The sequence below is a fragment of the Eubalaena glacialis genome, chromosome 15 (genome assembly GCF_028564815.1).
Source record: "Eubalaena glacialis isolate mEubGla1 chromosome 15, mEubGla1.1.hap2.+ XY, whole genome shotgun sequence".
In the NCBI taxonomy this organism is placed as follows: domain Eukaryota; kingdom Metazoa; phylum Chordata; class Mammalia; order Artiodactyla; family Balaenidae; genus Eubalaena; species Eubalaena glacialis.
The window spans coordinates 67,436,767-67,462,321 of record NC_083730.1 but is presented as its reverse complement, the minus strand read 5'-3'; the positions used below and the strand labels follow the sequence as shown (position 1 = coordinate 67,462,321).

At 58.9% G+C, this 25,555-nt stretch overlaps 1 protein-coding gene across 1 annotated transcript; it reads left to right on the top strand.

The window, feature by feature from the left end:
• The first annotated feature begins 1,714 nt into the window (after positions 1-1,714).
• Positions 1,715-25,260, top strand: PPM1F (protein phosphatase, Mg2+/Mn2+ dependent 1F). Its single transcript, XM_061169878.1, has 8 exons — positions 1,715-1,767; positions 6,551-6,793; positions 11,766-11,887; positions 15,487-15,689; positions 16,213-16,401; positions 18,438-18,581; positions 20,532-20,625; positions 21,783-25,260. The coding sequence occupies exons 2-8, from the start codon at positions 6,552-6,554 to the stop codon at positions 22,088-22,090; spliced, it is 1,302 nt and encodes a 433-aa protein (XP_061025861.1). The 5' UTR covers positions 1,715-1,767; position 6,551; the 3' UTR covers positions 22,091-25,260.
• Positions 25,261-25,555: the final 295 nt, after the last annotated feature.

Genomic DNA, 25,555 nt, shown 5'->3' with positions numbered 1-25,555 from the left:
AGGGCAGGAGCGGAGCTGGGAGCTGAGGCGGGATGGAATGTAGCGGGGAGGGATTGACAAGCCACAGGGCACGAGTCGGCTCGCCGGCATGTCCTTGGCCCAGCACCCGCCAGTAGGAGGCAAGCTCCTGGCCAAGTGGTGGTGTCTCGCTTCCCCGTCATCTCCCAGCACCAGCCTTTAATGGAATCAGTGCTCCGAGGAGTCTAGTGTGGGCCCCGCTGAGGAAGCCCATGGGTATGTCAGCGTTCATGGGCTTTGCGATGTGGAGTCCTGTCCCAGGACTGCCTCACCCACACTGTGGTTCTCAAACTTCACCCTTTACTCATTCTGATGCAAGTGGTCCTGGGCACACTGAGAAACACTGAGGCGGGGTCGCACAACAGCCCTAGGAGATAGGTTGGTTGCTATTGTCCCCGTTTTTCTGGTAAAGAAACTGGGCACAGGGCAGCTAAGGAACATGTTCAAGGTCACAGGTCCTAAGAAGTAGCCGCGGGCCTTGCTGGGGTCACCATGGTGATGGACAGGTTACAGGATCTAGGAAGGCGTGAGGAGGAGAATGGGATGAGCAACACCCGCTCCACCCTGCTTCCTCTGCCCAGGCACCCCCTGCCTTCCACACCCACCCCCTCCACAGACGGTGTCCTTTCAAATCTGCCAACTGCTTGTTCTCCAGACCCTCCTGTTAGTGAACCTTAGTTCCTGGGATGGACAAAAGCCATGTGTGGGCCTGGAGGTCAGGTGGGCAGGGCCCCAGTGGGGCTTCTGAAAGCTCTTCCTCCATAAAAAGTTTAAATTATGCTTTACAACTGCATTGATATAAAGATGAATATATTAATATATACTAAGACATTTTCTTTGACCTAAAAGTTCATTTATCTTTTCTGGCGTTAAGACATCTTCTGGGAATTCCCTAGCGGTCCAGTGGTTAGGACTCTGTGCCTCCACTGCAGGGGGCATGGGTTTGATCCCTGACTGGGGAACTAAGATCCCACAAGCCGCGTGGTGCAGCCAAAAAATACATATTTTTTTCCTGGGCTTCTAAGGTGGCAGAAAAATGACCCCCAAAGATGTCCTGGTCCCTGTCCCTGGAACTGTGCTGTTAGATGACGTGGTGGAGGGGAATCAGGGCTGCAGGTGGGATTAAGGTTGCTCATCTGACTTTAAAACAGATTATCCTGGGTCATCTGGGTGGCCCAAGGTCATCACAAGGGTCTTTTCAGTCCTGGCTTTGAAGGTGGGAGGGGCCATGAGCCAAGGGGCGGGGCAGTTAGAAGCTGAAAAAGGAGGGAGAACGTTCTCCCTTAGAGCCCCCAGAAAGGAAGGCACCCTGATGACCCTTGAACTAGCCCATTGAGACCTTATGGGCTTCTGATCTCCAGACCTGTAGATATTAAATGTGTGTGAGTTTGTGGCCATTGGAAGCTAACCGTCCCTAAAAGTGTCGTGGGTCCTGGGCAGTGTGGGCTCGCATCCCTGTTCTGCTGCTAACCGTCTGTTGACTGCGCAAGTTGCCTAATTTCTGGGCACCGCCCCATCTACACAGCCACCACAGGTAGAGACCTGCCGCAATGGCCAGGATGCAGGCCGCAGGTGCGCTCGCCCGGCGGGTGGGGCCGCCGGCGCGCGCAGCGGGCCGCCAGGGGGCAGCAGAGGCCGGCCCCGCCCGCCTGGGCCCGACGGCGCCTGCGCGGCGCCCGCGGCGGCCGGACGGGAAGTGGGCGGGGCCGGCTAGGAGCGGCTAGAGGGCGCCGGGCGGCCGAGTGGCAGGTGAGGACCGTGGGGACCCGGGGTGCCGCGGGGCGCGGGTGGGGGCTGACGGCGCCGGGGGAGGCTCCGGCGGCGGCGCCAGGGGTGCAGGGGCGGGTTGGGGAGCTGGGGAGGCCGAGATGGGGAGTCGCGAGGGGCTGGGAGCCGAGTGGGGGCTGCAGAGCGGGGGCGGCATCCGGGACCCGGGGAGCCCGGGGTGTAGCGGTGGGGTTTGGGCCCGCGGGGGTGTGGCCGAGCCGGGGGGCCAAGGGCCGTGAAGCAGGATGGGGTGCTCAGGGTTGACGCGCCCCCATTGCTTGGAGTTCCTCCTTCCCTTCCGCCCCAACGGGAGCATCTGGCCGGGCCCCTGCCCAGACCCCTACCCGAGAAGCCCCCGCACCTTTGCCGGACTGCAGCTCTGCCCCAGCGCCTCCACCCCTGGCCTGCCCCCACCCGGCCCTCCCCCAAGCGTATTTAAGGTGTTTTAGTTAAAGCCAGTGCTTGGGCTACAGCAGCTTTAGCGAGACGCGTATGAGATTGAACCTCCGGTAGGGAGGCCATGGCTCCAGCAGTGCAGCTGTGTGACTTCAGGCAAGCCCCTTAGCCTCTCTGTGCAACAGGGAGATATGGCAGCTGATTGTAGGGATTTTAGTGCAGGGCTTAACATAGTGGGGCCTAGTCAGTGGTGATGGACTCCTCCCCGCAGCCTTCCACTCAGCTGGACACATGTCTTGAGTGACACGTCCTGAGTGACACATCCTAATGACATTCCCTGGCGTGAGTTCTGTGGGTGAGTTGCGCTCCCACCATGGGAGATAGAACATGAAGCTCACTGCTGGCTTTTGTGCCATATCCGGCCTATTGTCACAGCTCACTCTTCCTCCTGCAACTGAGCTGGAAGTGACAAAGGCGTGGGAAGACCCCACCTGATTCCGGCTTTGCCATTTCCTGCCTGTGTGGCCTCAGGTTGCTGACCTTCCCTGAGTCTGTTTCTTTATTGCAACCTGGCTGAGTCCAACAGCGTGTACTCAGCATAGTTGTGAGAGGTAAACAGGATGCAGACCACTCTGCAAACCTCCACACGTTCATTCCTAGAATTCCTTTGCGATATGGCCTGAAGCCAGCCCTGTCCTTAGGACCTGTTTGCTGCCCACCACCTTTAGCAGACTGTCTTAGCTTCCTCTTTCAAGGGGCCAGGCCTGAGGCTGCACCTCCCAGCCCACACCATCTGCAGGGGGGTGTTGGGAGGAGGCCAACATCTTCCCTCTGCCCACACGTGCCAGCAGCCGTGCACAAAGGGGCCTTGCACGGAGGGCCGTGGTACAGCCGAGAGACCGGGTGTGGGAGTACAGCTTATAATCTTGTGAGAAGTCAAGCCTGTAAAAAGTGGCATTTGCACGACAATGTGAACGTGCTTAATGCAGCAGAACTGTACACTTAAAAGGGTAGAATGATAAATTGTATGTTATGTATAGTTTACCATAAGTGTTTTAAAAAGAAAAAAAATACATATGTGGGAAAAGATCTGGAAGGGTTTCTGCCATACTCTTCCCAGTGTTTGTTTATGAATGAAGGAATAAGGCTCTCTACTTGCAGAAAAACGTTTAACTGTGAATAGATATTTTTGTAACAGTGATGCAGTTTCCCTTCTTAAAGATTGCTGTTTCTCTCTTCATTCCTGTTCTGAAATCAAACAGGACTTGACAAGTATCTTGTCCATACCGCCGAGAAAAACACAGTTGTACAAACACACATTGGTTGAGCTTCGAAGTCAAAACGGTTAAACTGGAGCATAATAAATATTTTAAATGGAAAAAAAAAATGGGCTTTTACAAGTCAGATGCGAGCAGAAGTACTATAGAGCCGTGAAGACGGCTGTGCCCCAGGTGTGAGGATTTCAGCAGAGGCAGGGCCGGAGCTCTCAGGGCTGCACCTGGGCGATGGGCTCAGAAATGAAAGAGGGGCCTGGGAGCGGCCAGCCCCAGGGTCGGCGGCCCATGAGGGGTGGGCGGGGTTCCGTCCAGTTAGCAGCCGGGCTCCGCAGTCCCACCTTGGCCTGACTGGGACCCTGGCTGGGTAACTTGGCCCTTTCGCTGACGCCCTGCCTGAAAGTTGAGGGTAATAACACGGGGTATTGGGGGGGGGTGTGTAAGAAGAGGTGGCAGGGGAAGTGCGCTCAGAGGGTGGCGGCCCTGCAGTCCCCTGGCGGGTATTAGCCGCAGCACCGTTATTCCTGCTGATGAGCAGTGCAGAGGGGCGTTGTTCCAGGAGCTGGAGGACCTGGCCTCGGGCCACATTTGGCCAGACCGGTGGAGCAGGTGGCAGTGGGGGCTGGCGGCCCAGTGTCCCTCCCACGGCCCCCCCCAAGGTCCTCATGCAGGAGTCTCCCCCGCATCCCTGCCGCAGCCTCTCACCAGCTCCCCTGGTCAGGACCCCCACACCAGGCCCAGCTCCGCCGCATCCCCCCATCCCACTGCCTGCCTGCTGGCCTCCGTCCTTCCTGACCAGCTCCTCAGTTGGTCCTGGGAGAGCTCAGGGCTATGGTCCTGCCCTTGCTCCTCCTGACCCTCCCAGGGCTGCCTCTGGGCCCCTTTGGGCAGAAATTTCTCCCTCCCGCCGTCATCTCGGGCCCCAGGCTCATATCAGCTGGGGTAGGTCACAGATCCAGGAGCTGGTTGAGAAGAAGATGGCAAGGAAGGAAGTTACTCTTGTCCCTTACCTCAGCTGGCCCCAGAGAAGGAAAGCCATGTCCCGGCTCATTTCCTGGCCCTTTGTTCTGCCAGGCTATGCGAAAACAAGCCTGGTAGGTCCTGGTGATGCCCACCTGTCCAGCAAAGGCGGGGCTGGGCCAGGCCATGAGAGTAGCAGCCCGCACCCCTCAGGTGCAGTCGTGCCTGGGCATGGGGCAGTGGGCACAGGGGCACAGCGGAGACCAGGCCTTGATGCTGCAGAGGGGAGGGGCTCCCAACCCCCAGAGAAACAGACTCGGAGGACTGGGGTCCAGGCCCAAGGAACAGCATCCCAAGGCTGGGAGGCAAGAAGGAGGCCCCTGCGTCCCAAAAAAACCCCACCACCATCAGCGAGGTCGAAGGTGAAGGGCCTGAAGGGCCTGAATTCGGTGCTTTAGGCTGTGGGCCCTCCCATGCGCCCTGGGAGGTCAGTGAGCACCATTTGACCCCAATCACGTATCTAATGAGCGTGCTTTGGGCCACCAGCGATTTCAGGGCCTCGAGTATTTGTTTGGACTCAATTGCAGGGGAGCTGGGGCCAGTGTTGCCTGGGGCAGCTCTGCATCACTCACATTTCTCTCCTCTATGCAACAGGCCAGAGCATTTCACAGGCAGAAGAGGCAGCTTGGCCTCTTTCCCTGCCCAAGGGTGTCCGAGCTTCCTGGGAAGTTCACGCCACCTTCCTGTTGTTTATCGTTGGCTCAGGCCGGCCTGGCTGCCTCCTCCCCGCCCTTACCACCCCCACGGCGCCCGGCCCGGCCCCCCATCTCACAATCTCAAACCCTCGTGTTTATAACGCGGTGTCTGGCTTGCTCTCACCTGATTGTTCTTTATCTTATGTCCTTCATTTGTTTCCCTGTTTGTTTTTTGCCGCCTGGAGCTGTGTTGTGTCACTCACTTGTGAGCAGACAGGAGGGATAGCCATGAGTGGGAGCCTGTCCCCAGAACCTTCCATCACAAGCGCCCCAGTTTCTGTGTTATTCATGTGTGTCTACTTCAAGAAATTAACTTCCAATTCTCCTCTCTGACAGATGAGAGAGGTTTTGTGTTTCTTTCTTTCTTTGGCCGTGCCACATGGCTTGTGGGATCTTAGTTCCCCAACCAGGGATCGAACCCAGGCCCCAGCAGTGAAAGCGCCGACTCCTAACCACTGGCCCTCCAGGGAATTCCCTCTTTCTTAATTTACCTCCCTTTACGCTTCACTCTTTGCCCTCCAGACCCTCCACTGATGACACATCTTGCTTCCCCTTCCCCCTCGCCCCCGTGCCTGCTTGTCTGCTGTGTCCTGTCTCTGTTCTTCCAGGAGACTTGTGCTGAGTTAGGAGCTCTGATCCTTAGTGGGCAGTGAGCCCCCTGTATCCCCCATCCTCCAGCCCATTTGAAGCCCAGGACAGTCGGGGCGTTTGTGGACGTGGACAAACCTTTTAAGCCTCAGGAGGCCTGGGACTCCTCCTGAGAGGACTTACAGGGCTTGACCATGTCCCAAAGGCCCTGACTCTCCTGGGTTAACCCTCTGCTTCCCTCCTGCCCACACGCCCTCTGTACGATGACCCTGCCACCGTGCCGTGAGGTAGCCCTGCCCCGCTCTGGGCATGACTTCCAGGCTCCCAGGCCCAGTGACATCACCTCCTCACCTCCCTGCTGCCCAGGTCCGGGGTCAGGTGGAACCCCTGCTCTGGCCGTATCCACCTGCCTCCATGGCCTGGCCCTGGGTCCCTCTCCTGCCTGCCTCTGGCCACACCGGCCGTCCTCTGACAGGAACATGCCTTCCTCCTCCTTCAGGACATCCCTCTGCCCCGGGCTCTGTCTCCTGAAGCCACTTCTCTGGGCTCCCCCGCACCCACCAGTCCCCTCTCAGGGTTGTCCCTCCCACGTGGGCCCCGGAACCGTGTGTGAGGCCCGGGGGCCCCGCCCTTCTGCCTGGAGCCCCGGGCTTGGTGCGGCCCCTGCCCCTCAATGCTTCAAGGGGAAGCAGAGAAAGTGAGGCACTCAGCGCTGTAGGGCGAGGATGCGCTTACCCACAGCTCAGGGCGCCGATTGACTGTATTCTTGCCAACCCTCACGTCTCTCCCCAGAATGAAGACCAACGACCCGGCAGCAGCCCCCCGGGATGCTCTGGGCATGGCCTCGGGAACCCCACAGCAGAATAGCCAGAAGGCAGAGGAGAACCCCAGCTTCCTGGATGTGCTCCTCTGCGACTTCCCAGCCCCACTGGGCCCGGAGAGCCCTTTGCCGTGGAAGGTCCCAGGGACGATGCTGAGCCAGGAGGAGGTGGAAGGCGAGCTGGCTGAGCTGGCCATGGGCTTCCTGAGCAGCAGGTGAGCGGTGTGGGTGCCGAGACAGGGACCCAGGATGGAAGGGGGAGGGGAGTACAGGGCACGACCCTGACCCTGGCTGCCTTCACCCCCTGCCTTCCGCTTCTGCTGACTTCGGTCTGCGCAGAACTCCCCTGCCAGCCCCGTGGGTTTCCCAGGGCTGCCACCGCCAAGCGCCACAGACCAGGCAGCTTAGAGCAATAGAAGTGCCCCGTCTCATTGTCCTGGGAGCCGGAAGTCAGGGCCGCTCCAGGCCTTCCTCTTAGCTTCTGGTGTCGCCTGTTCCTGAGTGTGCCCTGGCCTGTAGACACATCACCCCAGACTGGCTGTTGTTGTCACCAGGCGTCCTCCTTGTCTGTCTGTGTTTCTCGTCTTCTTGTAAGGACACTAGTCCTGTTGGATTAGGGGCCCTGCTCCTATGTAACCTCATCTTATACCTGCCAAGACCCTAATCCCAAACAAGGTCACGTCCTGAGCCACTGGGTTAGGACTTCAGCGGACGTTTCCGGGGGACACAGTTCAACCCCTGATGGGTGCTAGCGGTAGGTCCTATTTCTATCCTGTCTCGCAGTCAGGGAGGCAGAGGCTAAGAGACTGGCCTGAGGCCTGGCGGTCCCCTGGCCACCAAGACCTGAGAGGTGGTGGCACTGTCCCCGTTTCACAGGCCGTGAAGACAAGGTTCAGAGAGGGATACGACCAGCTTGGCAGGTGTCGGGGGAGCCGTGCGCCACCAGCAGCCACAAGGGAGGCTCGTGGGTGAGGGCTGGTGGGTCACTCGGCCCCTGTGAACCTCGTCCCTCCCCAGGGGCCACACCCACCAGCCCTAGTCACTGGGTTACCCCTTGTGCTGGGACATGCCCCAGCCTCTGCGGTGGCGTTCCGTGTCCCCGAGTGCTCTTTCTTCGTGGCAGGTCAGCCCCACCCTCTCGCACCCCCGGGGCACCTGCTTGGTGGGACCCGAGGCCCCGTAACAGTCAGCAATGGGAACGTAAAGGCTGCGGGCCCACTCCAGGGCCGCGTCCGTGGAGGTCGGGGGAAATGCCGGTGACCTGTCCCTCGGTGTGGTGTGTGCAGAGAGCGATGCGGGCTGCTTTGTTTTGCTTTGGGAAAATATTTCAGAGGCAGGTGGCGTAAAGCAGATCAGTGGAGCCGAGCGGGCCTGGGGCCTGACGAGGCCACGTTGGCGGTCTGGGTGCTGGATGTGGGAGAGACGAGGGGCTGGGAGTGCAGAGGAGGGAGGGCCTGGCGCCCACCAGGCACCACAGTGGCACTTGGGGGACAGAAGGAACATTGAGGGGCCCTGAATCCCCAGCAGCCACTGGGCAGGGCTGGTGCCCCTGCCAGGCATGAGGAGGGCGAGAGGACCTTCTTGCAGGCAGGGCCTTGGGGGGTGAGTTTAGTTATGGGGGAGGGCGAGTGCCTCAAGTTTCCCCCTCAAGTAGGGGGAAACTCTCAAGGTGGAGCGGGGCCCCTCAAGGCTGAGCAGCGGGCGAGGCTGGGGGGTGGGGAGAGCGCCAGGCCCTGAGCACAGGGGGTGACTGAGCTCCCGTTAATTAGCAGATAACATAGCAGGCCTGAGACCATCAGTGATTGGCAAGAGGCCAGGGTTCACAGCCCCAGAGCCTGAGGCTGACAGGGGTGGTGCAGGTGGGCTCCCATGGCCCCGGTAGGCCCCCCATGAATCCACCTTGAAGGATTTTTTTTTTTTCTTCTGGTTCCGCCGCACGGCTTGCGGGATCTTAGTTCCCTGACCAGGAATCGAACCCGGGCCCTCGACAGTGCAAGCGCAGTCTTAACCAGCCAGGGAATTCCCAACCTTGAAGGATGTTAAAACGTGGTATTTTAAAGTCCCATATTTTCCAGCCATTTTAATGGATTTATTTTTGTCACAGTATTTCTTTACTGTGTAGACACATGTCACACGTGTCACACGTCTACACACATCTGGCGGTCAGGGCCCCTACCCGCATGTCCCAGCAGCTCGTGTGTAGGCTCTTGGCTATCCAGGCCCGAATGTGTTGGTCCGCGGGGTTTTTCGGGTTGTAAATGGAATCCTGCGTGAGACTGTCCAGAAGTCAGATCACGAGGTTGGGGCTGCGGTGATTTACCTCCAGTCCTCCCCTTGTGGTCAGCGGTCACCTCTCAGGTCCCTAAGTGGTGCGTCCCTGACACTGTAGCCACTGATGTGCGTTTTCATTTCTGCTTCTAGACTGGAGGCTCCTTGGAAACCCCGAGGTGGCCAGATAAGAGCGGTTCTTATTTCTTAGGTATCTGGTCCCGGTCTCCGAGGCATCGCTGGCATCTTTAGGGGCCTCGGGGCGCCGGGCAGCACCCCTGGATGAGACGGGAGGGCGGTCAGGAAGCCAGGCTGGGGCCCACATCCAGGCATTGTCCGCTCCCCATGGCCGGAAGCCACCTCCCTGCCCCCAGCGCCGGGAGCAGAGGTGCACTTCTCCCCGCCCTGAAAAAGGAAAGCCCAGAGGCTGGCAGGAAATCCCCACACTGCAGAGGAACGCACTTCTCATGACTTGGCTGGTTGTTTTTCTTTTTTTTTTTAATTAATTAATTAATTTTTATTTTTGGCTGTTTTGGGTCTTTGTTGCTGCACGCGGGCTTTCTCTAGTTCCGGCAGGCAGGGGCTACTCTTCATTGCGGTGCTGGGGCTTCTCATTGTGGTTGCTTCTCTTGTTGCGGAGCATGGGCTCTAGGCGCGCGGGCTTCAGTAGTTGTGGCACGTGGGCTCAGTAGTTGTGGCTCGCAGGCTCTAGAGCACAGGCTCAGTAGTTGTGGCGCATGGGCTTAGTTGCTCTGCAGCATGTGGGATCTTCCCGGACCAGGGCTCGAACCCGTGTCCCCTGCATTGGCAGGTGGATTCTTAACCACTGTGCCACCAGGGAAGTCCATGGCTGGTTGTTTTTTAAAGGCAGGTCCAGAGGCTGCTCCCCTGAGTCACTATCTCATTTTAAAAAATGACAGATTCATCCCAGTAGATCCCTAAGGCCATCTGTAGACACACACCAGGGACGCCCAGAGGGATGTGCCCACCCACCCGGCCCAGCCTTCGGGGACAGGCCAGGATGCAGGATGAGTCCTAGAGGCTGCAGGGACAGCTGGGGGATGGAGCCACCCCTTATACTCGGGGAGCCAGGGGCCTTCGTGGCTGGAGCGGGCCCCCGAGGCTGGGGGCTAGGCGGGCAGGCCCTGGAGCCTGTGGAAAGAATTTCCTATAATGCTTCCCACTGGCCTCGGTCTCTCCTCCCCCCAACCTCCTGGAGCTGCCTAGTGTCCCTCTTGTCCCGTACTGGAGGCTTCCCATCCCCCTTGTTTGCTTTCCCACTCCTGCCTGCGCTGACCCTCAGCTCTGCTCTGCACAGCCTGCCTGGGCCCCAGGTGGCACCCCTGGGGTCACCCCACTTCTCCAGCTGCTCCGGCCGCTCTCTGCCCCACCCCTTTCATCCACCCAGACCACGTGCCCACTGGCCACAGGCCTCTTGACCTCAGTGGAACCTGAGACTCACTGCGGACCCTCCTGGTCCCCTGCCCAATGCCTGCTCTGTCCCCTCCCATCCACTGCCAGGCCCACCCTCCAAGATGAGGCCAGGAGGTCTAAAAAAGCCCAATTGCAAGACGGGAATAAAGATGCAGACTTACTAGAGAATGGACTTGAGGACACAGGGAGGGAGAAGGGTAAGCTGGGACAAAGTGAGAGAGTGGCATGGGCATATATACACTACCAAATGTAAAATAGATAGCCAGTGAGAAGCAGCCACATAGCACAGGGAGATCAGCTCGGTGCTTTGTGACCACCTAGAGGGGTGGGATTGGGAGGGTGGGAGGGAGGGAGACGCAAGAGGGGAGAGATATGGGGATATATGTATATGTATAGCTGATTCACTTTGTTATAAAGCAGAAGCTGACACACCATTGTAAAGCAACTATACTCCAATAAAGATGTTAAAAAAAATGCAGTGTATGCAAAGTGCAATAAAGCAAAGCATAATAATCAAAGTGCAAAAAAAATAAAATAAAATAAAAAAATAAAATAAAAATTAAAAAGCCCAATTGTATCATATCATGTCTCTCTTCAAGCCACACCAAGGTCATGCTGCCTCCCCAGGTTCCCCTTCACCAGCTGTCCCAACAGCCTGCCTTGCCCAGGGACCCCCTGGGCTGCACACAGCCTGATCTTCCAGACACTGCCCATGGGTCCCGTGCTCCCTGGATTCCTTTCCTGGGGCATACGTGACAAAGCACCATGGGCTGGGCAGCTTAAACAACAGAACCGTATTGTCTCAGGATTCTGGAGGCTGGAGGTCCCAGAGCAGGATGTCAGCTGGGCTGGTCCCTCTGGCGGTTGCTGGCGGTCCTCGGCTATAGGCTCAGTCTTCACCTTCACAGGGCATCTCCCTGTGGGTCTGTGTCTGAATTTCCCCTTTCGATAAGGACACCAGCATTACTGCATTAGGGGCCCAGCCTACTCCAGTGGGACCTCATTTTAACTCATTGTATCTGCAGCGACCCCGTTTCCAAGTAAGGTCACATTCTGAAGCACTGGGGGTTAGAACTGTAACATACACATTTTGGGAGACACAGTTCAACTTATAGGACTCCCCAACCCCCAAGGGTCCCCAGCTGGTATTGGGGATCAGGAGCTGGTATAAGGCTGGACGTCGGGCAGTTTGGCCTGGCCACTGAGGCCAGCAGAGGCAGCTCGCACGTCTGTGACTCCCCCTCCCCACCAGCCCCAGTGAGGGCCCCATAATGGTACTGCGTGGATGGCCGTCCAGCTGCACGAGGACCAGAGGCCGAGCTGCCTGTCGTGGGTGCACGTGGAGTGTGAGCGGTCACCGCTACCTCTGGAAGGGCCTCCGGGAGCAGAAAGGGGCTGGGGGTCTCTGCCTGGAGTGTGGGGCAGGCTCTGGGGTGCTGGATCCTGCTGAGGAGCCAGCCCCTCACTCCGGGTTCGTGCCCCCAGGAGCGCTCCGCCACCACTTGCTGCCTGCCTGGCCCACGAGGCAGTTTCCCAGCTGCTGCAGACAGACCTTTCTGAGTTCAGGAAGTTGCCGGAGCAGGAGGAGGAGGAGGCCCCTGTGACCCGTGAGTTCTCCCTCTTGGGGCCCTGGGCTTATTGGGCAACACTCTCCAGCCAGATGGGGGCCAGGCTGCAGGGGAGCGTCAGGGCTCACCTGGCCCCCCTTTCCTTTCCCATTTTGCTGGCGGACAGGGAGGTTGTGGGCAGTGCTGGGCTCATGTACTCACGACAGGGTGTCAGAGCCCAGACGCGGGGAGAGACCTCCCCAGCGTGGAGCCAGCGGCGTGAGCGCCGCAGCCCGGGAGACAAACAGCCCTGTCCCGGGTCACACAGGAGGAGCCCGAGGTGCCAACGGGCCTCACCCACACGCTCTTCCACTTCAGGGGGTGACAAGTGGGTGGTGATGCGGGAGCCGGTCCTGGGGTCCAGTGGTAGAAAACCCAGAGCTCGGGCCGTGTCTCAGCTGATCCAGGTTGGGACCCTTGTCAGGTGGAGACTCGAGGGTCCCTGAGAGCCTGGGGAGGCGCCACAGAGGCCTGTGTCCTGCTCCTGGGACAGCAGTCAGCGGCCAGGGGAGCCCAGGATGGGAATGAGCCTCGGATCAGGCAGGGCCTTTGTTTTGCAGGCCTTTCTGTCCCTTTCCTAGTAGTTCCTTCCAACTGTATTCCACCCAAAAGTCGGTTCACGTTGGACCAGAACTGCAGAGAGCAAGGGCCTGTGGGCCAGGCCCTGGCAGAGTGTTGGGTGAGCCCCGCCTGAGCAGGGTCTCAGTTCCTCCACACTGCTGGAGAAGGTGCGGGGCTGTGGGCCAGTCGGGATGCAGAGAAGCAGGTTGGGTCCTGGGGTCCAGCCCTGTGGGGGGGGGGGCGGGGGCAGCCGGAGCCTCAGCAGATTTCCCCTCCTTTGCCATTTCCTATTGGACTGTGTTGCTTTATTATTGTTTGTTTTTTAATTGAGACATAATTGACTTGTAACTGTGTAATTTAAGTGCACAATGTGTCCAGTCGGTCCATTTATGCATTGCAGATGGTTACCTGACACCTCCACCACTCACATAATTACTATCCAGTTATGTCCCTTTAAACTCAGCATTAATGCCACATGGAGGGCGGGGGGGGGGGGGGGGGGGCCACACGTGGCCTCGCCCCCCACCCTGTTCTTTGGCTCCCCGCCCGGCTGCATTCCAGCCCAGCCCAGCTCCGAATTCCTGCCCTGAGGCTGTGCGGGTGACAGACCGCCTTTGTCCTCTGCAGAGCCTGCTGCCCGCGCGCTGTGGGCCGCCCCGCCAGCCCCGCCCACGTCCAGCGGGAAGTCAGCGCCACCTGCTGGCGGGAAGGAACTGCGCGGCTGACACCCTAGAGCCAGGCCTGGGGGCTCTGCGGGCTGGGGAAGGGGAAGGACATCTCGGCCGGCCCTGCCCTCCAAGCAGGCCTGGGCCCGCCGCCCTCAACGGTTCACCCCTGTCATGGGAGTAGAACACAGTCAGATCAGTCTCTCGAAGCCATTCTTGCAAAATTGGCATCACTCGGGTGTTATAATAATCACTGCCCTGGGACTTCCCTGGTGGTCCAGTGGTAAAGAATCTGCCTTCCAATGTAGGGGACACAGGTTCGATCCCTGGTCGGGGAACTAAGATCCCACATGCCGCGGGGCAACTAAGCCCGTGCGCCACAACTACTGAGCTCATGCGCCTCAGTGAGAGAACCCACACGCCCTGGAGCCCACGCACCACAACTGGAGAGAAAACCTACACGCCACAACTAGAGAGAAGCCTGCGCACCGCAACAAAAGATCCCGCATGCCGCAACTAAGACCCAACACAGATAAAAATTAATTTTTTAAAAAAAAGAATCAACTCCTGTGGGCAGAGGTGTGACTGAGACCTCTGTGTGGCCAGGCAGGTGGAGCCTCCAACAACCCCGCCCTGCCCCAGCGAGCAGTTCCCTTGAGCGGCCTGGGGAGTCTGTGGGCCGAGGTCCTCCTTCCTGCCCTCAAGGGGAGGGGATTAGGCCCCATTCTCGAAGGGAGAAGTAGCAAAGCATTTATGGATGAATTTTAAAACCAGCTCCTGGTTGTAGTGGAATATGGGAAAAGCACAAAAAAGTGTCCTTAAGGAAAAGCCTCAGCCGCAGACCCAGCCCTGCGGATGCCCACTGCCAACCTTATGGGGTTTATGCCTTACCCCGCCTCTTATCTTCTGGGCCCAAGCGGGTCGAAGGCTTTTCACGTTCTCATGATCAAACCATATGTGTAATTTCCTCTCTTTCTTTTTTTTTCACATTTTTTCTTTAAACTTTTTTTTTTAAATAAATTTATTTATTTATTTATTTATTTATTTATTTATTTATTTATTTATTTATTTTTGGCTGTGTTGGGTCTTCGTTTCTGTGCAACGGCTTTCTCCAGTTGCGGCGAGCAGGGGCCACTCTTCATCGCGGTGCGCGGGCCTCTCACTGTCGCGGCCTCTCCTGTTGCGGAGCACAGGCTCCAGACGCACAGGCTCAGTAGTTGTGGCTCACGGGCCTAGCCGCTCTGCGGCATGTGGGATCTTCCCGGACCGGGGCACAAACCCGTGTCCCCTGCATTGGCAGGCGGATTCCTAACCACTGCGCCACCAGGGAAGCCCCACATGTTTTCTTAATATCAATTTTTTTTAATGTCGTGACATGAGCATCTCATATGCTTGCAAAGTCTATTTCTGTTTCACCCTTTAACTTTTTAAAATTAAACTCAGGTAACCGTAGCCTCGCCTGCGGTTGTGAGAAATAACAGTGAGGGACCCCCTGCATCTTTATCCTGTTTCCCCCAATGATAACATCTCGAAAACTAGTGAAATATCACAACTAGGATCATGACGTAATCTCATCCCACAAGGATGTCATGTTACCTTTATGGCTACTCTAATACCCCCTCCCCACCCTAACCCCTGACAGCCACCCATCTCTGTAATCTTGTCGTTTCAAGGACGCATATAAATGGAATCACACGGGATTGGCTTTTTTCACTGAGCATGGTTCCCTGAGATTCGCCCAGGTCTCTGTGTGTCAGTAGCTCTTTCCTTCCTTCCTGTGAGCACTGTTCGGGGTGCGATGTTTGGGAGTTTATCGTTCATCTGTTAAAGGATGTCTGGGCTGATTCCATCTTTTGGCTGTTGCAGATAACACTTCTGGGACCACCGGGCGCATGTCTCACGTGAACTAGTCTCCATTTCTCTGGGATTCGAGCCCCAGGGTGCAATTGCTGGGCCGAATGGCAGTTACGTGTTTAGTTGTGAAAAATAGCAGCTTAATTCGTCGCCGGGAGAACAAACCATAATTTACTCTGTTGTTAGACGTATATTATTTCTAATTAATGCACAATTATAAATGATTCTATACTTGTTTTTAAATTATCTTTGCATATCCGGCTCTTTCCTTGGGGTGGGCTCCCGTGAGGGGCATGGCCTCACCATGTTGAGGGGGGGAGGTGTTCCTTGTGTGTGTTGCCAAACCAGACACTTCTCATGCTGATGACACAGGCTGTCCGCGCGGTTTCTTAGGCTGCTGTGCTCAGGAGGCCCTGGGTGGCGACGGGCTACAGGGGCCACGGGAAGGGGGTGGAGAGTGGGGAGCCCCCAAGGGCCTGCGGTGGCGCTTCCCTAACAGCCCCCTGTCCTGCCCCTCAGTGCTGGACGCTGTGGGCCTGGCGCGGAGCCTCTTTGACCGGCTCTGGGAAGTGTGCAGCCAGTGGCAGAAGCAGGTGCCTGTGGCTGCCCGGGTCCCGCAGCGGCAGTGGCTGGTCTCCATGCACGCCATCCGCAACGCCCGCCGCAGGATGGAGGACCGGCACGTGTGCCTCCCTGCCTTCAACCTGCTCTTTGGCCTATCGGTGAGTGCTCTGCCTGGGCAGGGAGGGCCGGGCTGGAAGGGGGAGGTTGCAAGGTCGGGGGAGGACCCTGGGTGCCGAGCGGGGCTGCCGGCTGGAGCCGAGACAGGAGGGATGACCACGGCTGCCGTCAGGGGGCCAGGTCCCAGCGCTCCTGGGCCTGGGCAGCCCCCAGCCCCTGGCTTTCCCGGCTGAGGGGCTAAGGAACGGGAGGCCCCAGCACCACATGCACCTGGACCCCTGCTTGCTGAGCCTGCTCTCCCCACCCACTGGGAGCCACCTGGCACCTCTCCCCTCATCCCATGCTCCCCCCAGCTGGGCCCAGAGCATAAGTTGAGGCTCCCGAGGGTCATCCTCTCCCAGACCCCCCGACGTAGCCTGTCCAGTGGTGGAAACCGTGCTGTCCTGCCACACCCTGTCCCAGAAGTGCCCATCTCCACCCCCAGACCAGAGTCTCTGGCTAGGTTGTGGCCTCAGTCAGGCCCAGGGCCGGCAGGACTGTGACCCCCACCACGCTCCCCCCCAGGACTCTGTGGACCGTGCCTACTTTGCCGTGTTCGATGGGCACGGAGGGGTGGATGCCGCGAGGTACGCATCTGTGCACGTGCACGCTGTCGCTGCCCACCGACCGGAGCTGCCCACTGACCCTGCGGGGGCCCTGCGAGCAGCCTTCCGCTGCACCGATGAGATGTTCCTTTGGAAAGCCAGGCGAGAGGTGAGAACCGCAGTGGGGCCAGAGGGGCCAGGCCTCGCAGAGGGAAGGAAGCCGAAGTGGCTGGTGCTGGCAGAAGGCCCTCGCTCAACCCTGCTGGCAGTCGTGTCCTTTCACTCGTGCCTGGAAGGGGGCTTGAATAGAAGCAGTGTGAGGCTGCCCCCACTCCAGCAGAGGGTGTGAGGGCCTTACGGGGAAGGGCAGCTTGTCTTAAAATGCACCCAGGATTTCCTCCTAATCAGGTACATTGGGATGACAGATGCAGAGGCATCTGCCTTGTGGTTCCCAAGAGGAGACGCCACCCCACGCAGGGCCACACGGGGAGCACCAGGGTCAGCCAGGAGGCCGAGAGAGAGGAAAGCGTGGCCCCAAGGCTTCAACGTGACCTCCGTAGGCAGGCACGTCACAAGCTGAGGACCAGATGGTTTGAATAAGCCTGACAGGCTATGGGCTATGGGGTGGTCCCCAGCCATCCAGGCCAGGGAGATGTTGGCCTGGCAAGGGACCAAGGAGGTGGCTGAGGACATGGGCTCAGACCACCTGGCTTGTGCAGAAAAGGCACACTCCCTGGCGAGACATTTGCTCTCTTTAGGAATTAGCCCTGGGAGGGGTACTTTCTTCAGGATTCAGAAGGCCCTTGATTTGTCTAAACATCGTAAAGTACAGAAAACAAAACACAGCACTGATACAGGCAGACCTCTGAGATCTTGCGGGTTTGGTTCCAGACCACCTCTGTAACGTGCATATTGGGATAAAGCGAGTCACGTGAATGTTTTGGTTTCCCAGTGCAGATAAAAGCTATGTTTACACTGTACCCTCATCTATGAGCGTGCAGCAGAATTACGTCTAAAACAACACACGTACTGTAAAAAACACCTTATTGCTAAAAAATGTTAGCCATCATCTGAGCCTTCGAGCCGTGATCTTTTTGCAGTAGGAACATCAAAGATGACTGATCACAGATCACCATGACAGAGAATAATAATAATGAAAAAGTTTGAAATATCGCAGGAGTTACCAAAATGTGGCACGAGACAGGAAGTGAGCAAATGCTGTTGGAAAAATGGTGACGATAAACTTGCTCGAGGCAGTGTGGCCACAAACCTTCAATTTGTGAAAAATGCACCATCGTCGAAGGGCAATAATGGGAAGCAGCAACACGTAGTCCACCTGATGCCCCCCACCCCCCAAACACCACCCCCCGGGCAGGTCTCTCTAGGCTGCTGGTGTCGGCAGTTACCGCGATGAGGCGTTTGTTTCTGAAAGAAGAAAGGACGCATCCGGTCCCTCTGTGACCTTACTGCCCACTGAACCTCACCTCGGAACCTCGGGGGTGCTTCTAGCAGGGTGGATACTAAGATCGTGTCCCTTTCTGAGATGGAGAAACAGGCCCAGCGAGCTCAGGCCTGGCCCCATCGACAAGGCTCAGGAGGAGATGTGGTGGGGGCAGGAGGCACTGTCATCAGATGCTCTGAACACAGACCTCACCAGAATCAACAAGGCTGGATTTGAATCTAAACAGAAAACCTTCCAGGTCTAAGACTGTGAGGTGGGAGCCCAGCCACCCGGGAGCTCAGGGCCGCTGCTCATAGTCAAGAAAGGAGTCTTTGAAGCAGAGGTGTTTAGCTTAGGCTGTATTATTAAAAACACCTTTGCCGAGACGTAATTAACATATAAGAGACTCCACTTGTCCGAAGAGTACCGTCTGGTAGGTTTTGGCATGTGTCTATGCCCGTGTGCCCCTCACCATGGTAACAGATGTATTTATCACCCCCAAAGTTTCTTCTGTCTTTGGTCATCCTCGCCCCCGCCCCCCTGCTCCCCAGACACCCACCTGTCTGCTTTCTGACACCGTGAAACAGCAGAGTCTGCTCTGCTGACTTGATGTAAATGCCCCTTTCCTGCTGCGTGGTCCCTGCTTGCATCGGTCTGTTCCTGTTTCCCTCTGAGCGCTGTTCCGGGGTCGGTGTCTGGCCAGCGTGGGGCGAGTGCCTGTGGCGGCCTCGCCATCCTCACCCATGTGCGCCCTCTCCCTGCAGCGGCTGCAGAGCGGCACTACGGGGGTGTGCGCGCTCATCGCCGGGAACACCCTGCATGTGGCCTGGCTCGGGGACTCCCAGGTGGTCCTGGTGCAGCAGGGGCAGGTGGTGAAGCTGATGGAGCCACACAGACCTGAGCGGCAGGTAAGGGGCCCCCGGGCAGGCAGGCGGTCAGGGGGACTAGGACGTAAAGGAGCCCTGGACCATCTTCCCAGGAAACTCCTGGTGCTCCTCCAGGGGAGGGCTCCCCGCCTGACTCAAGTGGCTGGGGGTCCCATAACGCTTGGGGCTTTAGCTGGCAGGAATCCCGCGTGAGCCCTTCCTGTCACAGCAACATGGAGCCCAGAGCTGCGGGGGAGAGCTGGGCCCTCTGCCCAGCAGGCGGCGCAGTAAGTGGAGTTAACGGGCAGGGTCCTCTCCTGCACACAGGTGGGGAGTGGTCAGCCACCTGGGCTGTGGGGGAGGAGGTGACGCTGAGTCGGAGCTGGAAGGGACCAGACTTGGGGCTGAGAGCTGCAGGGCATGGACAAGCTGCTGGGAGATGCGGAAATGAGAGGGAAGGAGGCAGAGCTGGATCCCAAGGCAGGTGTGGGCCCGGCAGGCCAGGCCTGGAGTCCAAGAGAGAGCAGGTTAAGCCAGGACCGGCCACTGAGGCACTCACGGCCGCTGCTCCTGGGGCAGGAGGCACTTTGTAAGGAATCTGATGGCTTCTGGAATGATCGGACCAGCGGAGGGCAAGCTGAGGCCTGGGTCACAAAGACGCCACTGTAGTCGCTGGCCAGCTGTGGGGAGGACCTGCCTGTCAAGTCAGGAGGGACAGAGAAGAGGGAGGCCAGGCTTTGGGATGGATGGGGAGCCAGAGAGGCCTTGGGCCTCTAAGAGGGTGGTGATGCCTTTGGTCTGAGGGCCGGGGAGCTCGGAGAGCTTTGGGTCTGAGGGCTGGGATGTTCCCTGGGAGTGCAGGGGCTGGCGGGACACCCCGTGAAGACTGGAGGGGCTGGGGATATGGGCCCGGGGGCCACGCGTGGAGCTGCAGGGTCTGCAGTGGGGAGGGTGTGGCAGGAGACTGGGCGAGTCCCATCAGAGGTAGGGGGGAAGCAGGAGAGCGCAGCCCTGTGGCAGGGAGCATAGGAGGAACGGCCACCTGCCTGGGCAGCACACAGGTGAGCCACTCAGCCCCTCAGCCCTGGGCGAGTGGGCAGGAGGTGGGGCCGGTGAGAGGAAGCAGTGGGCAGGGAGCCTTGCTGAGCCAAGCCGCTGGGAACCCACCCACCGGCCACCAGCTCTGGGCTTGCCCTTGGGGAAGCTGTTTCGGGCAGGTGGGAAGGATGAGGTGAGAGGGCAGCCGAGGCGGTGGGTGTCCCAGGAGACAGGAGGTGAAGATAGGGGTGCCCTGAGCCCCAGGATGCCCCAGCCTTGTACAGGTGAGGTAACAGAGGTGGGAGCCACAGGGGAGGGCATGGGGCAATGGGGTTTTGCTCCAGCACAGACGCTGTGTTACCGCCCTTCAGGCAGCAGGCTCACGTCTGGGAAACCTCTCCTTCGGGGGAGTTTATAGGACCGAACGGTTTTTAGGACTCATGGCTAGACCAGGCCTCTGTGCTGTCCTCTTAGGCCTGGAGCACCGTCGTCCTTTGTGGAGCCGGACAGCGCCTGGATGGGGGTAGGGGTGGGGTGAGAAGGACAAGAACGCAGGGGCACAGGGCTCGTCCAGGGCCTGGTTCAGGTTTCATCTAGCCTTGCAGAGTGGCCGCAGGTACACATGCTTGGTCCATTGAGGAAGGCACAGCATCCCCACCTGGACCCCAGGGCTCTGGCTCTTTCTGCTGCCGTGAGCATTTCCTGGACCCGAAAGGCTGCTCGGGGACTGGCCGTCCGTCTTCGTTGGCACCATCACCTGCTTAGCCATTCCTGCATCTTTGGGATGATTTAGGTTGTTCATCATTTCTCACTGCCTCACTAAGGCTTCCCTTGGGTGTTGATCAAAGCCACGGCTCCCAGTGCTGCCGTGGAACCAGCTGGTCTCCCCTTGGGCAACGCGGGCACCCCATCGGCACATGCGGCCTACCCGGCCCACCCTGGCTGTCTCCGCAGGACGAGAAGGACCGCATTGAGGCACTGGGTGGCTTCGTGTCCCACATGGACTGCTGGAGGGTCAACGGGACCCTGGCTGTCTCCAGAGCCATCGGTAAGGAGGTGAGGGGGGTGGGAGGGGGCCCCAGGGCCCGGGACTGTGCTCACCGGGCGGTCTGGGAATGCAGCCTCACCTGCTCATCAGTCAGATTGCAAAAGGGCTCTGGTGAATCCAGAGCACAGGTGTAGCCACCTTGGAAACTTGCATCCTGCACAGATCATTGCAGCTTAAGTTATATTCATTAAAACAGTTTCTCAGAAAGATCTAAGAGGAAACCCTTGGCAGTTACTGTATGTGCTAAAGGTAACTTTTAATAGACAGTCTATAAATGAGGCTCACCCTCCCCTACCCACCTTTCACGCTGATGATTCTTTTTTCTATCTTAAAAAAAAAGTGAGAAAAACGGCACCCCCTCCCCCACCCTGTCTTCTCCTGTGGCTGCCGGGCCTTGGTCTGGGGCTCAGACCTCCCTCCAGGGCTGAGAAATCGCTCCCTTCCTGCTGCCCCACCACACGCTGAGATGTGGCCCCGGCCCCTCCAAGCCTCCTGAAATGTTCTGTGCTTCTTGACACACATGGTGCCTTCCTTACAGCTGGACCCCGGGAGGTGGCCCACATGGAGGCCAGGAAGGGTCAGGCTCCTTCCAAGGGGACCGGGACTGGAGAGGGGACAACTGGGCAGCTCCGTGTCAGGGAGCAACATGTCTGGCTCGTGCCCTGGGGAGAAGTGGGCCACAGCGGGGGAGGAGGACCAGCGGGAAGCCCTCAGGGGAGGCCTGAGCAGGAGAGAAGCCCAGGGCAGGATCGGGCGAGGCTGTGCCCTGTTCTCTCCTGCGATAGGGGGTTGGGAGAGGGTGCATGGGAGGCAGAGCCAGCATCCCGACTCGGCTGAGGCGCCCGTTGGGTGCGCAGGGAGCGCAGGGACTGGGGAGGGCCAGGGCCACACCCGGACAGCATCCTCGGCCTGTGTCCCCTCTGAAGTGAGACAGCTCTTGTAGGGGGCTGCCCTTGGCCCTGCTGGGTTCTGACTCTGCCCGCAGGGACACAGGGCAAGTCTGTCGCATCGCCCTGCTCTGTTCCTTTGGAGCACTCGGCACCCTGCGAAGCTACCTTTTCACCCTGTGTTGGAGGCGGGGTGGCCACAGGCAGGCCAGGGCCTGGGGAGGGGACAGCAGCAGGGGCGTGGCCCTCACGATTCTCTCCCGCGCCCAGGGGACGTCTTCCAGAAGCCCTACGTGTCTGGGGAGGCGGACACGGCCTCGCGGGAGCTGACGGGCTCCGAGGACTACCTGCTGCTGGCCTGCGATGGCTTCTTCGACGTGGTTCCCCACCAGGAGGTGGCCGGCCTCGTGCGGAGCCACCTGGTCGGGCAGCAGGGCAGCGGGCTGCGCGTGGCTGAGGAGCTGGTGGCTGCCGCCCGGGAGCGGGGCTCCCACGACAACATCACGGTCATGGTGGTCTTCCTCCGGGACCCCCGAGACCTGCTGGAGCCAGTGACTGACGCTGTGCCGAGAAGCTAGGAGGTCCGGGCCCCCCGCCCCCATGATCCTCCCCCGCGGATGCCTTAGGACACGGCAGGAGGTGGGCAGGCGACACCACCCACGGCCTCTGGCCCTGCTTGCGTCACCCCATCCTGGTGGCTGCCAGGGGCATCGCCTGCTCACAGCAGACGGGGTGACAGTGGGATGGCGGGATGTCCAAAGGAAGCCCAAGAAGGAGACCTCACGGAGGAGAAGGGGCCCAGGAAGTGGACAGGCTCTGGGCCCCATCGGGCAGGGGTGGGACCAGAGGCTACAGGCAGCGGCCACAGCCAAACCAAAGACACTGGGCATGCTCGCAGGGTAGCAGGACTCTGTGTGTGGGACCTCTGGGCAGAACCAGGAGCCGCAGACATTTTCCAGTGCCCTGGGTGTCCAGCAGAGTTTTCCCATCCGCCCCTCACTGCCTGTTACTGGGAGGGCTTGTATGGACCAATGTTCCTGGCTGGTCCTGGTGCCCAGCAGGTCCTGGCCAAGCCAAGTGGCTTCCGAAGTGGGGAGGGTGGCCTCATGGGGAAGGGGGCCAGCGCCAGGGGTCTGATCTGCGGTGCCCACCAGTGACCTCCCTGGTTCCCACTCACCCCTCGTGCACCAGGGAGGGAACGCTCAGACAAAGACACGTGTGTCTTGTTTGTGGTTTTTTTTTTTCCAGGGAAAAGTCTAATTCAGAAGCAGTATTTCAGGTTTTGTCCTTGTTCTGTCAGTGCCAATAGGACCCGTTGTGTCATATAACTTAAGCAGAGCTCAGCACTTATTTTATTCCTTAGAAAACTTAAGAATTGCTTTTTTTTTTTTTTTTGAGAAACTTCTTTTGCAGTATTACTGGATTTTTTCCCCTAAATCAGGATTGAAACACACACTTTTCCAGGTGGTGTAAATAAGCCATTCAAGTGCCTTAAACAGCTAGCTTTAGGCAAGGCTGGAACTGCCGGGCCTGTGACTCGTTCCGATAGCACGTTTCAGTTTTTTCAAAAGCAGGATTTGTTTTGTCAGAATGGTATAATTTTGGCCAGAATTCTTCCCGGAAGAGTTTTCTGCCTTTGTGATGCGCCGATGAGAACGTGGGCTGGGCCTCGGGGCTCCAGAGTCGGGATGACTGTGGCCCTGCCTCTCACGTCTCTGACTGGACCCCAGGCTGAGGGACTGAGCTCTGCCAGTGGGCGGGTCCTTGCTGCTGTTTGGAATGTTCCAGAAGGTCATGTGTGTTGGTAGTTGAACTGGTTTCAACAGGAAACACACCTAAAGGGCTCTGCAAGGCCGAGGCAGCCTGAGGGTCTCCGGCTGTGTTTGGAGGCAGGGGGGAAGCCACTGGGAGTCTGTCCTCTGCCTGTGGGTGGCGGCCTCTGCTGCCTTGCTTTGCCCGCAGCCCACCTGCCTGCTGGCTCCCATTGAGTGGGTATAGGGTTGCAAGCGCAGGGCTGGGCAAGGGCTCCAGGCAGAGGTCAGGGCCCAGGGAGAGGGGTACCTGGTGGGAGGACCTGGGCTCCCTGTGGTGGGCAGGCTGCCACAGGCAGAGGCCGGCAGGTCTGGGAAGGTCAGTGGGTGGCTTAGCTGAGGCTTTAGAGGATGTCACTGAGGGGGCGTGGCGCCGGGTCCCTGAGGCTGCAGGGTCCCATGGAGGTGGTCAGAGTCCACCTGCAGTAGCAGGGCCCAGGACAGGCTGTGCAGGGCGCACCCTGATCCTGGCTGCACTGAGGGAGCCTCTGCCCCCCTCACCCAGGGAAGGGAGGGCGGTGAGAGCCCCTCCTAAGGCCAGTCCCCAGGAAGCAGGGGGATGCCACCTGCAGGCTCAGCGTTTCCCCCCCACCCCATCCCAGCAGGGATGAAGCGGCTGAGACCACGTGCTCAGGGGCTCCTGGTAGAAAGCATCTTTAGCATGGTCACAATTCAGAGAGCAGCTTTGGTGGCCCAGTGACCAGGTGTTGCTCTGGCTAACCTGAATGCCCCGCCTTCTGGGAGCCAGAGGCCCCCTCGTCGGCCCCTCCCAGGACAGGGATCAGCCAGCCCTCAGGTTGGGGTGGGGGCCTGAGGGAGCCCTGCCTCGTGCACCGCCTGGGCACAGAGCCATCCTCTCCTCTGGACTGGACACCTTCAGCCTCTGCGAGTCCTGGCCCACTTCCTCTTCGGGTCATAGTCCCAAGAGGGCCACTAGCCAGGGACACTGGTCTGGAAACCTTGGTCGCCTCCTCAAGCCCCAGCTTTGTAACTCGGTCATTATCTTTGTGCGTCCCTGGGCCTCAGTGTCCCCTCTGTACTGAGTCTGTTGCACTGAGTCTGTGCAGCCGCCACTGGAATTCCGGAGGTGCTGGGCAAACCGGGGCGTCTTGGGGCGATGCTGCCAGGGCTAAGGGCCCCTCCCCCCACCAGCAGGGAGGGGTGATTAAGTATTATTAGTATCTATTCTTAACAGTAAGTGGGCTGGGGAAGAATCAAGCTACTGATGCCAGCGCCTTCCTTATATGGAAAACAAAAGCCAGAGCTATTGAGCCCTGCTTTCACAGGTGGGGCTGCTCCCAGGCAGCAGGGGTGGGGGAGGCCCAGGAGAGGGGCCAGCGCCAGTGCCGAAATCCCAGGGGGAAACGCGGCCTCCCTGACCCAGCCCATCCTCAGCATCCAGGACTAGGAACTGGTGTCTTTCAGGGGGAAGAGCGACAGGGGGCAGGCCTCACAGGAGAAGCACAGGCTGTCTGTCTGGGGTCCTGGGTCACCTAGCGACCCCTGTCCTCCTTGGACCATCATGTGGCCCCCCATTGCCCCTTCCCCTGCAGCTAGAGTTCCACCATGGACTCAGGTGTCCTGGCCACGTCTGCAGTATTCAGAGGGTGGGGGTACAGCTGCGCTGCTCCTGGGCCTGGCCCCGACCCGAGCCAAATGGAGACCAAGTGGGCCTTTGCAGAATGAGCTATTGGGTTTGATTCTGGCTGCAGCCCCAAGCGGGCAGCCCCGGAGGCCTGCGCTCTTCCCCGAGGCTCCACAGCTTTGCCAAATGCACCTGCGGCCTTGCAGGGTTTATCCGTGCACATCTTGGTGTGCTTCCTGGAAGTGGTGTTCTGTGCGAGGAGGTTTTGTTCCCAGACAGGGTGGCTGTTTCCCCATCCAAGGGACAAGTCCCAGGGGCCTCTGTGCTCGCGTCAATAAACCATAAGCTCTGAACCCCACCCCCGAGTTCCGAGTCTTGCCTTCTTCTCTGGCCTCCTCGCTCCTGGTCCCTGGCGACAGGGTGTGTTTGGAAGCTGCTGGGGGATCATCTACCAATCTTGCAAAGCGAGCAGATGATTCGGGAGAGCGCTGCCGGCCTGCAGCCCCTCTGGCCCACCAGCCAGCCTGGTTCCCATCCCTGGGAGCCCGCCAGCACTAGCAGCAGGAAAGCTGTTCACTGCGAGCCTCTTCCAGGGGTGACAAGAGGGGGGTCAGGGGACTTCCCTGGTGGTCCAGTGGTTAAGAATC

What these genes read in the sequence shown, in the direction of transcription:
- PPM1F (XM_061169878.1), top strand. Translation starts at nt 6,552, where the DNA reads ATGAAGACCAACGACCCGGCAGCAGCCCCCCGGGATGCTCTGGGCATG. An exon ending in CACACAGACCTGAGCGGCAG is followed by an intron (nt 18,582 to 20,531) that starts GTAAGGGGCCCC and finishes CTGTCTCCGCAG; the next exon opens with GACGAGAAGGACCGCATTGA. An exon ending in GGCTGTCTCCAGAGCCATCG is followed by an intron (nt 20,626 to 21,782) that starts GTAAGGAGGTGA and finishes TCCCGCGCCCAG; the next exon opens with GGGACGTCTTCCAGAAGCCC.